The sequence below is a fragment of the Vigna unguiculata genome, chromosome 6, assembly GCF_037176805.1.
Source record: "Vigna unguiculata cultivar grain cowpea cultivar isolate G323 ecotype 2 chromosome 6, ASM3717680v1, whole genome shotgun sequence".
NCBI classification, from domain to species: domain Eukaryota; kingdom Viridiplantae; phylum Streptophyta; class Magnoliopsida; order Fabales; family Fabaceae; genus Vigna; species Vigna unguiculata.
This window is the reverse complement of record NC_140797.1, coordinates 45,031,827-45,045,560: the sequence shown is the minus strand read 5'-3', so window position 1 is coordinate 45,045,560 and position 13,734 is coordinate 45,031,827. Positions and strand designations below refer to the sequence as shown.

At 29.6% G+C, this 13,734-nt stretch overlaps 1 protein-coding gene across 1 annotated transcript; it reads left to right on the top strand.

Annotated features, from left to right (window-relative positions):
* Positions 1–7,190: 7,190 nt before the first annotated feature.
* On the top strand, positions 7,191–9,328 carry LOC114188604 (sugar transport protein 1-like). The gene is made up of 4 exons (XM_028077175.2): positions 7,191–7,320; positions 7,391–7,695; positions 8,167–8,796; positions 8,885–9,328. Exons 1-4 carry the CDS (start codon positions 7,191–7,193, stop codon positions 9,326–9,328), a joined length of 1,509 nt encoding a protein of 502 aa, XP_027932976.2.
* Positions 9,329–13,734: the final 4,406 nt, after the last annotated feature.

The window sequence follows — 13,734 nt, the reverse complement described above, 5'->3', positions numbered from 1 at the left end:
TCTCCACCGTGCCAAGCTCTCTCTTTTCCCTTTGGCTTAGGTGAAAACTAGTACTTTATTAAAATAAAGTTTGTTTCAGTAATTATTAGTACTATATTTGACAAAACTTTCTTCTCGTATGGATGCAGTCTGAACGTGAATTTGATTTTTTTTTCTTCTCCTCTAATTTTAGGGAACAGTGTTGTTAATATAACATCGATATATTTTATTTGATGTAGGGTACACATTGTGTTTTTACGGGTTTTGAGACCCCGGTCTCCCGGTGGGGCCCTTAATTTCCACCGCCGTATAACGCCACACGACAGTATTTATGTAAGTATATATCTGGTAGATACAGTGTTCATACTATCGTATATCCCGTGAGTTTATAATTATAATAATGACAAATATTCTAAACAATACGATTTTGTGTGAGAAAGAGTAAAATAAAAAATATATATATTTTGTCTGAATAAAAAGAAGAGAAATCACATAAAATAATGAGGGTTTTTTAATATATCATCTTTTTTTTTCTGCAGTTTTATACAATCATAGTATATTTCAAATTGATTACAAAAGGTCTCCATGTCTGCATGTCATGTTTGACTTGTGATCTTAAAAGCACTAACCAGGGAATCAGTACCGTTTGTTTCTAAAATTTTGTTTTTAAAAGTATAAAAGAAATGTAATTTCTTTCTACGATGATTAGTATTCAGCAACTATATTTTCGAATTTCTTTTTTTTTTTTTGCTACACCAAAGTTGTATATAACAGAATTCCATATAAATACTTTTCTTAACAGAAAATATCAAATTTCTTTTAACAGAATTTCTTTTCGAATTTGTAAATAATTTTCTTAATTCTCCAATAATTAAAAAAAATATCAAATTTTTAATTATAAGAAGTTAATCCAAAGCTTGTAAGAATAGCTTTTGGGCTTCAAAAGTTTGGCGTTGGAGGCAGTATGGGCTATATTTGCGGCCTTATTTATTAGGGTCCATCACGAGAATCATCTGGAGGGGGCTTCTCCCTGCACCTCCAAAGAAATCTCCTGTACCCCCAAAACTTACTTTATTTCCAACGTTGCCCCTGATTAAAAAAAATTTACTGTGTCTTTTCTCAATTTTACCGCACTGCACCCCCAAACCTGCACCCCTCACAACCAGTTAGTGCACTGCACCCCCAAAATCAAATTATGAAACGGAATAGTTATTCCGTTTCACACCTTTAACACACGGATTATGTAATCCGTTTAGAAAAATAAAATTTTGGTTTCTATTTCATGTTCAAGTGTTTGGACTTCAAGTGTTTATGTGTTGGACAAAACATCCATACAAATAAGGAGTGTAAATTTCAACAAATAAGTTATTCAATTGTGATACATATGGAATGATAGGAAAATCAGAATTTATACGAAACGGAATACAGAAGCCGTTTCATACTGCATGAAACGGATTCTGTATTCCGTTTCATAAAAAAATTTGCAATTTTTTTTATGAAACGGAATACAGAATCCGTTTCTGTATATATACAGAAACGGATTTTGTATTCCGTTTCATAAAAAATTTGCAAATTTTTTTATGAAACGGAATACAGAATCCGTTTCATACATACAGAAACGGATTCTGTATTCCGTTTCATAAAAAAATTTGCAAATTTTTTTATGAAACGGAATACAAAATCCGTTTCATACATACAGAAACGGATTCTGTATTCCGTTTCATAAAAAAATTTGCAAATTTTTTTATGAAACGGAATACAGAATCCGTTTCTGTATGTATGAAACGGATTCTGTATTCCGTTTCGCATGCATTTTGATTTTTTTATTTAAACGTATTTCGTTTTGTAAAAGTTGTCTCTGTTTCATAAAATATTTTCTTATATACGTTTCAGATCAAAAGCAAACAGAAAAAGAAAAAGTTTAAGCTGGGGCTAACCTGGATGGAAACTACCACGACAAAGATAACAGAGTTACAACAATTTGCAAATTTTTTTATGAAACGGAATACAGAATCCGTTTCATACAGTTTTGAAACGGATTCTGTATTCCGTTTCATAAAAAAATTGCAAATTTTTTTATGAAACGGAATACAACATCCGTTTCATACAGTTTTGAAACGGATTCTGTATTCCGATTCTCATACATCTTGAATTCCAAACAATCCCTTCAAACAATCCCATACACCTTTGGAACGCGTTTTGGGGGGTGCAGGGACGTTGACGCAGTAAATGAAATTTACTGCGTCCGTACACACTTTCACCAATTCTCACAGATTATTAAATAAGGGTAAAAACGTAAATTTTGGGGGTACAGGAGATTTCTTGGAGGTGCAGGGAGAAGGCCCCTCATCTGGAACACTTGATCTTGCTGTCCAACTGTAACTCAAAAATCAAGGTGATAACCATTATTCAGCTAATTAAGAAACCAATCTCTTTATCTAAAAAAATGTACTTTTTGAACATTTTTATTCTTCCTTATTTTGTAATGGTAAAATTTTATCACTAAAAAAATAATTATTATATCCTCTAATTTTAAATTTTAATTAATAACTTTTTATGTTTCATATATTTTTTCTATTCAAACATTTTATTATTGTATGTTTTTAATTTCCATTTGTCATTTTCTCTGAGAAAAGTGGTTCAATAAATTTTTGATTGATGAAATTGGAACAATAATCAAACATGCAAATAACAACTTAGCTTATAAAATTTATAATTCTCAAAAAAAAATATTTTTTATCATTTTATTTTATTTTTTAAGATATTTATCAAAGGAAATATCTGTTTTGTTAAATACAATTTTAATATATAAAATCACAAAAAATAACAATGACCAAACAATATTTTTCAAACTATATAGACCAAACAATGACCAAGTTTTAACTAGCAACTATTTTCAATTTTAGGTCAAATTTAACACACAAAAAACATATTTTTTTCCTAAATTTTATCATCTAAAATTAAAATTTCTTTTATAATCGTTTTGAAAGCTTTTAAATCTTTATCTTTTACATTATGATTAATGGTAGTAGTAATAAAAAATATATTATTATTAATTCTTGGATAAATAATTTTGTGATTTTACATTTTTTATATTACATTATATTATATATATATATATATATATATATATATATGAATAAAATAAAATAAAAAATTTCTATAACATATCTCTTTTATTTATCATATTTTCACAATTCTTAGAAATTCTCAACACTCATAATATTTTGTATTATGGTTATATGACCTCTAATATTACATATTGTGTTGTGACTCTTAAAATTTTATAAATTTGTATCTCAATTAAGTCCGCATAAACTCTCACGATTTAAATACATACTTAAATAAATGTGGATAGTACTTCATACAAATATTGAAACGTTTAATCTCAAGCCACAATTGATTTAGAAATTAATTTATTAATAATTAATAATTCTATACATTTGTTTTTACATTGTCCAATAAAAGAAATATTTAAAAAATGAAATAAAATAAATTAATTTCAAATTTAAAAGAGGCTAGAATTTCTTATTACCGTCAAAAATTTTAATTTATAATACTCTATATTTGATGATGAAATTTATTAATTGTATTCAATAAAGAATAAAAAACTAAATTATTAAAATTATGACTTTGAAGATAATCCGTTAGAATAATAAAGGAGAAAAACGGGTGTCGCAACCGGAATCGCGACGGGACGACGAACCAAAACAGAAAATAGGTTTAAAAAAGATTTGGAGTCGCCACCATAGTTATTCTGGAAAACTATGGAAAATCATAAAAATAAAATAAGCCTACGAAAAACCAGATTTTTCGATCCGGGAGTCGGTTACGTGTAGGGAAGGTGTTAGCACCTACAACGCCCGCCCGAAGGCGGTACCTTTAATTAAAAATGCAAAGTTGATTTGGTTTTCAAAATATTGATTTTCCCCAAAAATAATGAGACAAAAATAATACTAAAAACAAACAAAAATATTTTTTAAGTTTTTGGGCCCGACAAGGATTGACCTTGGTCCTACGTATTCTCATTAAAAATGAGAAATCAGGGTTACGTAGTTCTTTAAAAGCTTGTTTGTTTGCAAATGTTGATGTTTTTTATGTTTTGAAATTTTATATTTTTTTGGCATTTTCGAATTATTTGAAAATAGGTGTCACACGACGCGAGCGGTCGGACAGACACTAGAAGGGAAAGAAAATTATTTTTGGTATGTTTAGAAAAAAAAAAAAAAAGCGTCATGCGGTGCGAGCGACCGGACAGACACATCGGAGTGAAAGAGAACATTTTATTTTTTATTTTTTTGATTTTTCATTATTATATATTTTTTTGCAATTTTGATAATTTTCAAATATATTTGTTTTTGTTTTTTTTTATAATAATAAAATAAATAAAAGGGGAAAATAAAATGTGGGGTACATGAGTGATTAGTGAGGGTGCACAAAGTAAATACAACAACAAACCCAACAATAGGCAAAGATATGGGTGCATGAATATCACACGTGGGAGGTGTATGAAGTAAGAGGTGGGGTGCGTGCAGTAAATAAAGGGGGTGTGGTAGGCAAACACAAGATGGAGGTGCAGAGATTAAAAACGGGGGTACACGAAGGAGTTCCTAAAGTAAAGAGGGTGTGAAAAACAATTAACACAATCCAAATAGGGGGTGCAGAACGTAATCAACATTCTAGCCCAAAACGAAATAATGGTTGGTGCAAGGTGAAACTATGGGGGTGCAAGGCGTAAAAACAAAAAAAGTCAGATGTGGCAAGTGAAACCAATTCACCTAAACCCTAGCTGCTGAAAAAAAACAAGAGGCAAGCCCCTTCCCTCTCTCCCTATCAACGTCCGCACGGGTCATTGCCCACCGACACACCACCTTCACCGTCGCATCACCACGCCACCGCACCATCATGCGACCGGCTTGCCGGCGGCCCCGTTGACGTCGGAGACGTCGCCCTCGTTCTCGGCGGCTCAACGATTTGTTCTCGCGCATGCATCGACTCCAACCCCGAAAGATCGTCACCTCGTCATCTCGCCACCACCGGCCACAGCCGTCGCGGGCGACACCGGTGTCCACCACGGTCGTTGGCGACGAGAGCCTATGCGACCTTCACTCTCCTTCCCCTCATGCGCAACTCGAACTGCTTCTGCGCGAACCCCAGGGCCACTGCCATTGGTGCTTGTACTCCGTTCAAAGCTCTGACTCGCCACCGGCCTCGCCGCCGGCGATGGTTTCTACTTCTTTGTTCATCTATGCGCTATGATTAGACGCGGCTGATTGGGGAAAATGAGACTTGAGTGCTTGGCACTGGAATGGGGTTCCGGTTTATTGGTGACCGTGTGGGAGGGGTTGGTTTGTGGTGTGAAAGAGATGATTGAAGGTGAGGTGAGGGATAATGGATTCTGTTTTGTATTCTTGGGCAGGGGAATGGTGTGATGTTGAAGTGGTGAAGACGTGAATGGGGGATTTGTATGGGTATTTTCTTGAGTCTCTGTTTCGTGTTTTTGTGCAGATGGATGATTAAGATGAAGGGAGCGTGACAGTGATGGAGGAAGCAATACGAGGGTGGTTTTTGGAGGATTATTAGTGAAGAAGATGAAGGATGGAATGTGTGCGAGTTGTGTGAGGATGGAAGGGTGTGACGGCAGTGAGAGAGGTTGGTGATGGAAGAGTGTCATGGTGTTTCATTTTCAACCGTTAAAGCAACAACAGTTCCCACATACAAGCATATTTGAATCATGAACCAATAACAATGAAATACAGCCATCCCCACATGCAACTAATCATCATGCTCACACATAAATATTGAAGGTACAATGCTTACTTCTCAGAAGCTCCTGCTGGTGGTGGTCTTGGGTCTGCTCGTTCAAGTCTGTTGCCCCCTTGTCTGAGCTGTTTCCACTCTTTTTTTCTCTTCACCTTCACCTTGTTCTCTTTTTGTGCTCTCACCGTGCGTGCTCTTCGGATGCTTGGAAGTTGTGTGTGTAGGTGGAGGAGAGTAGACTTTGGGTTGTTGTTTTTTCGGTTTTTGCAGGTGAATCATGATGGTGGCTATTGTTCCCTGTGAGTAAGTGTTGGGCCTCTCGGAAAAGATAAAGGAAAACGTGTTATAGGAGAGAAAGATTTCTTCATTGTTGGCGGTTGCGTGTTGATCATTGAGGAAATCCACAAGAACGACAACTTTTTGATTAAAACAGAGGAGATGTATGAAGATTAATGCATGGAACCGAGGGTTAATGCATGAAATCTACGTGGAGAAGCGACAATGTAAAGAGAGTTGCAGCGGGTAGGTTGTGCTGGTGCAGAGAAAAAAGGAAGCCTTTTTTGCATGTCTAGAAAATAAGTTGAGAGAGAAAACATGGGACCCGTGGCAATGTGGCAACGTGTGATTGGAAGAATCTTAGAGTGCAAAGAGAATAAAGGTGGGTGTAAAAAATAAGATGATATGAACATGATAGAAACTTGTTACACTTTTAACAGAATGAAAACAAGGTTAAAAATAAAGAAAAAGAATGCTGCAGGTACATAAAAAAGAAATTAAGTTGTTACGAAAATGAAAATGGATATGCATAAAAAAATGGAAAACGACTAAATAAAAAGGAACAAGATAAAAAGCTAATATGAAATAAAAGTGCAGTAAAACATATTAAACTCAAAGAACATAAAATAAAACAACAAAATAAAAACGAAACTAAATAAAAAGAAAGAATAAAATAAAATAAAAAGGGTTAAAATGGATATAAAAATAATATAAGATAATAACAATAATAACATTAATAAAATAAAATAAAGTGAAATAAAAGCCATAAAATAAAAACAAAACGAACAAAACAAAAACAAGATGAAAATAAAGTAGAAATAAGAAAAAGAAATATATATTTATGCTCTATTAAATATTATTTTTTGTATTATTTTTTTTACTTTCTTCCTAATTATTATTTAGGTTAATATTTATTTTTTTTATTTTTTATCCGTACGAAATTGGGTGTTGACAACGGGAATTAAACAATATAATCAGGGAAGATAATAAGGGGAGAAAAGATATTAAAATGCAAGCAGTTAAAAAAAAGAAGATATTGATATAGATATATAGATATACATGAATAAAAATCCAAAAGAATATAGGCTATAAATTAACGTCTGCACTTCTTGGAGTGATATTGTTTGCACTCTCTCCGCATCCATTAATTCATATTTTGGTGAAAGTTTTTGAGAATGGCAGGAACTTTTTTATATGGATCTTCCGTAAAAAGCTATCCAGGAAAATTTACAAACTGGGTTTTCTGGACTTATTTTGTGACTATCTTATGGGGATTACTATTTGGTTATAATTTGGGTGTATCAGGTATGCTAACATACCTATCTATCTTTTTATGAATTGTTGTTTTATTCATTACTCACATCAACATGTACAGGTGGCGTAAGTTCTATGGATTCTTTTTTGAAGAATTTCTTCCCAGAAGTGTATCAACAGGAGAAGAACATAAAGCCCTGGGATGATCAAACATTGACATTGTTCACATCATCTTTATATTTGGCTGTTCTGGTTGCATCAGTGTTTGCATCCACTGTCATTCGACTTCTCGGGAGACGCACTACCATGATCTGTGCAGGTGTACTCATTCTTGGAGGTGCTGAATTAAATGATTTTGCACTAAATGTTCGGATGTTAATCGTCGGTCGCATTTTAATTGGTTTAGGAATTGGATGTGCCAATAAGGTAATATACTTTTATTCACTTCTTTTATAAATTATAATATTTAAAACTTAATACAAAAAATTAAGTGTTGAAGTGATTTTTATAATTTACGTTACATACCTTTATAAAAACCATTTTAATTGTAACTATATTACATTTATTGTATAATCAATGATAACAATACATGTGTTTATATACCGAATTCTTATATTTTCTTTAAGAAAATATTACTTAGATAACATGTCAGTGTTTTCTTTCTCAAAACATTATCTTTTTTAATTTAGCTGATTATTTGATTATTTTTTAATTTAGTATATTATTTTATGTATTTGTAGACTTATTATGAACCGCGATTACATATTTTTAAAATTGACAAATTTAGTAGGTAAATTATGTGTTAATTTTTAATTAAAAGAAAAATATTTTAGTTGTCATTATATTAGATATTACTTATGTCATGTATCATGATGTTACTTTTTTTTTTTTTTTTAGTCTTTGTCAATATATATATCGGAGGTTGATCCATATAAACACATAGGAGTTCTTAATATGATGTTCAAATTTACAATTACGGTTGGCATCTTTGTTGCAAATGTCATCAACTATAATTATGTCGAGGAGGAGAACGGGGAAGGATGGCGTTATAGCTTACGCTTTCCAACAATTCTTGCTCTTATTATCATCTGCAGTGCAAGTTCGCTTCCAAGATTACCAAGTTTTTTCATAGAACATGGTCTTGATGGAAAGGCTAAAACTAAACTTATTGAGATTCGAGGAATTACAGATGTGAATGAGGAGTTTGAGGATCTTGTGGCAGCAAGTGAATGCTCCAAAGCAGTGAAACATCCTTGGATCTCTTTATTAAAGAGACGGTACAGACCCCAACTCACATTTGCCATAGCCATTCCCTTCTTCCAACAACTTACTGGCATGAATGTGATTGTATTTTATGCTCCTATCCTGTTCAAGACCATTGGTTTTGGAGTCAATGCTTCTTTCATGTCTACCATGATCACTGGAGGTTACCACGCAATTACCACTCTTGTTTCCATATTCACGGTTGATAAATTTGATAGACGAACTCTTTTCTTAGTAGGAGGAATACAAATGTTTATTGGCCAGGTAACATCTTTTCTTAACACTCTTTTGGTGTTATTTTGGTAGTATAATGTGATTAATTTGTTTGTTGTTTTGATTTGGCTTCCCGTAGATATTCGTAGCAATTGCATGCAAATTTGGACTTGATGGAAACCCAGAAATGTTGCCAAAGTATGCTACTGTGGCCGTGTGGGGCATATGTGTGTACATGACAGGATTTGCATGGTCTTGGAGTCCTTTAGGATGGTTGGTTCCAAGTGAGATTTTTTCACTTGAAGTGCGTTCAGCTGCACAAAGTATTAATATCTCTATGAACATGATATTGACCTTTGCCATTACGCAAATTTTCACCATCATGCTTTGTCACATAAAGTTTGGATTGTTCATCTTCTTTGCATGCTTTGTCATTGTGATGAACATATTCATTTACAGTCTTCTACCAGAGACTAAGGGAGTTTCCACAGAAGAAATGTATGTTGTGTGGCAGAGTCATTCTTATTGGAAGAAGTTTGTTGAACCAGATGCTGAAGTTAATACTACTAATGATGAGTGTTAGGAAACTATTCTTATATTTTACTTTTTTTATATATAATATGAACTATTTTTAGTAATCCAGTGAGAAATATGTATTTTTTTCTTGGTTCTAATTTTTCAACCTTACCATGCATGCATGAACCTTTTAGTTGTTCGTTTGAATTGTTAATCTTTTTATATACTATTTTTTTTATAGTATTATCTTTTATTTTGCTGAAAATTAGAAACATATTTAGATAAAAGTATATATATATATATATATATATATATATATATATATTGTCTTAGATATTTTTTAATATATTCTATATATTTAACATCTTAAAAAATTTTATTCATTAATTAATGTCATTCTTTACATCAATGACAAGTAAATCAACAAAATACCATAAATGACTAGAAAGATTATATGATGTACTACATTAATTTTAAGAAATCAATGTAAAAAAAATAATACTTATTTATAGTTAATAATTATTATTATAAAAATATACACAAAAATTAAGTTTTAACTTTCTTATATTATATAATTATAAAATTAAATATTATATTCATAATCAAATATAATTATAACACTTAATATGATAATATAATTAAGCTTATATATACTTATATATACATGTTAAACTAATTTGTTATAATTTATACATTAAATTACATAACTTAAATATTAAAATTTTATTATTTTTTATATTCCACTTAAATAATTAAATTTTTTATACTTAAATGGAGTGATTTGATGTATAAATTTTTTTCAATTTCTAAATACCTTCTAGTATATATATAATAACATATAATTTTTATATATAATTTTTTTACCATAAATCTACAAATAGAAAAACTAAAGCATTTCATTTAATATAATATTTAACTAAAAAATTTAATTCAAATTTTTAATCATATATGTCAATTTTAAAATTTAAACCAAGTCATATTCAAATGTTATTTTTGAATTTTAATCATTCAGAAAACGAATAATAATATTACACTTTATTATTTTCATTTAAAAGGGTAGTATAAAATAATATTATTTTTTAAAACTATTTTGTTATCAAAAATACCTATGATTAATTATTTAAATATTTAAATATTATTTATTATTATTATGTACGAGATCTAATGAACAATATATCTATATTTTATTTTAATATATATATATATATATATATATATATATATATATATATATATATATATATTATTTTAATATAATAATATTCCAAAGTTTAATGGTAAATTTTAAACATGGGAATATTATTTAATATTGATATTATTAATATAAATAATAGAATTATAATCAGTATAATCTAATATTATTATATTTTTTAAATATTATATATATATATATATATATATATATATATATATATATAATTACACAATTATTACACTTAACTATAATTATATAAATAAATTATTTATTTAAAAATAATAATTATTATAATATTTTTCTTAAACTTAAGTTCAAAGAAAACAGAAAAAATTGACCCGTGCAATAATACGTTAGCAAACACATTTTTTATTTAATATTGGTTTACCAAACAATAAGTGCAATAATATATTGGGAAACATATTTTTTATTTAATATTGGTTTAATAAACAATAATATTTTATATATTCTATATATTTAACATCTTAAAAAAATTTATTCATTTATATAAAATTTTGATAATCTTAAAATATTTGGTTAAAATTAGAAATTTAAATGAAAACTTTGGATTAGATCAAAATAAAAAAAATAAAAAAAGTTCATAAATTTATAATTTAAATAATTTAGGTTGAAAGTGAAATTTTGAATTTTCGAATTTTTATTGTATCTAAAGAAAAGTTTAACGATCAATTGCATGTTGCATGCAATATTACAATCTTGTAATCCAATTTTCTATTCGAATCGAGTGTCTGTGAATAAAAGGCAAAAAAAAAAATATTAGGTACGCTATCTTTTCCCGCTTCACCTGCAAAAGAAAAAAAAAGGCTACGGAGCGTGGTGGCAGGGTAGTGAAATGATATACAGTGTGAGACAAATGCAGAGGAGGAGGAGTAATGCACAATGGAACGAAAAATGAAGAGAGCACAGAAACATCCGTAATAATTTGTCGTTTTATATCGTTCACTCGTTATTTATATGAGCATCATTCTGATACAATGCAATCACTAACACTAAAACGAGATATGGATGTCATACCAGTTGAAGCAGTGCAGCCAACTGTGATTGATGAAGAAGTGCAACCAGAAGCCGTGATTAATGTGGAAGATGAAGAAGGGCAGTCAGAAATAACTGAAGGCCAACCCGAAATGCAGTCAGTGATCCATGTGGAAAATGAAGAAGCACATCCACCCCGTGATCACTACGTAAGAAGAGAATTCTTTAGAAATCTAATTACTAGTTTTATGTTGATAGTTTCTCTGTATCTAACAGATAGTGAAATTAAAATTATAAGAAAAGGAGCTATTGTTAATCTAATTTGCGGTACCTTTTGGTTCCCTTAAATGAATACATTATTTATAAACTTGAGGGTGGGGTCTAAGAGAGATGCAAAACTGGAAAGACTACTGAAAACAATAGCAGGATCAATATTTGGATTTCTTGCGGGAGGGTAATAGTCATTTTTTCCTGCAGTTTTTTTCTAGAAATTGGTGCAAGAGTGACCATTCTGTTTTTGGCCAGTGGTGTGATTTTCCTGATGCTGGGAAATTATGAACATAGTTTTATTAAGTTGAGAGGTGGAATACATACCGTGATAGTTGTTATATGCTGTGAAATAATTATGGGTTTAACATTTCTTTGCATGGATGAAATCCAGGATATGTTTAACGATTCTTCTAATCATACTCGTTCTTAGTTTGTAATAGGTTTTGAATTTATGTAATGGGTAGTTTTAATATTTGCAAAAACACTTATGTAATGGGTAGATAGTTTTAATTTGACGCTTATGTAATGCTTATGTAATGGGTAGTTTTAATATTTGATTATGTAATGAAATAATTTTAATATTTGCAAAGTAACGATTATATTTTTTGTCATATGATAATAGGATCACGCCCCAACAAGATTTTATTTTTTGTCAAATCTAAACAAGCACCAAAACTGATATCCAACTTAACATGGAAAAAATAAACACATGCTATGACCTTGGCTATTTTTTATACACATTTTTTTCCTTTTTAGCTTAATGGAAAAATTACACATACTATTACTATATAGTTATAATTTTATAAAAATTAATAAAACTATATTACATTTTTTTTTCTAGTTTCAAAAAAATATTTTAATTACTACTTGTAGGGTACTACTACTCTGTTTTTTTGAGGAGTGCAAGGCAAAGGCACACAGAGTAGAGGAGTGTGTGTCCTTTTTGTACAAGATTCTCAACCGTGCCAAGCTCTCTCTTTTCCCTTTGGCTTAGGTGAAAACTAGTACTTTATTAAAATAAAGTTTATTTCAGTAATTATTAGTACTATATTTGACAAAACTTTCTTCTCATATTGATGCAGTGTGAACGTGAATTTGATTTTTTTTTTCTTCTCCTCTAATTTTAGGGAACAGTGTTGTTAATATAACATCGATATATATATATATATATATATATATATATATATATATATATATATATATATATATATATATAGTCTGGATAAAAAGAAGAGAGATCACATAAAATAATATGAGGATTTTTCAATATATCATTAGTTTTTTTTTCTGCAGTTTTATTCAATCATAGTATATTTCAAATTGATTGCAAAAAGTCTCACTGTCTGCATGTTATGTTTGACTTGTGATCTTAAAAGCACTAACCAGGGAAACAGTACCGTTTGTTTCTAAAATTTTGCTTTTAAATGTATGAAATAAATGTAATTTCTACTATGATTAGTATTCAGGAACTATATTTTCGAATTTCTTATTATTTTGCCGCAACACCAAAAGTTTTATATAAAGAAGTCCATAATAAAAATAATTTGTAAATACTTTTCTTTAATTCTCCGATAATTAAAAAATATCAAATTACAACTTTCCAATTACAAAAAGATATAATTAAAATTACAGAAAAAATATAAAAGAAAATATAAATTAAATTTTTATTTTAATTAAATTAAATTTAATAAAATATATTTTTAATTTTAATTAAATTTAAATTAACAAAATATAAATTAATTTTAATTTTTAGCGAGTAACAAATATTCACATATTATTAAAATATTTTCTATTCACTACTTTTAAATTTTAAATAATAAATCCTCGTAATTACTAATTATTCAAAATAAATTTTATCCGTAAATATTTGAAAAAAGAAATTGTCATTTACGGTGATTATTGCTGCTAATAATAATCTATTTCTTTAATATAATATTTTTTTTAATAAGACTACCTCACCTCCCCTTGTCTCTATTCTCAAACTTCGTTTTCATGTATGTACAGTGTGAACAAAA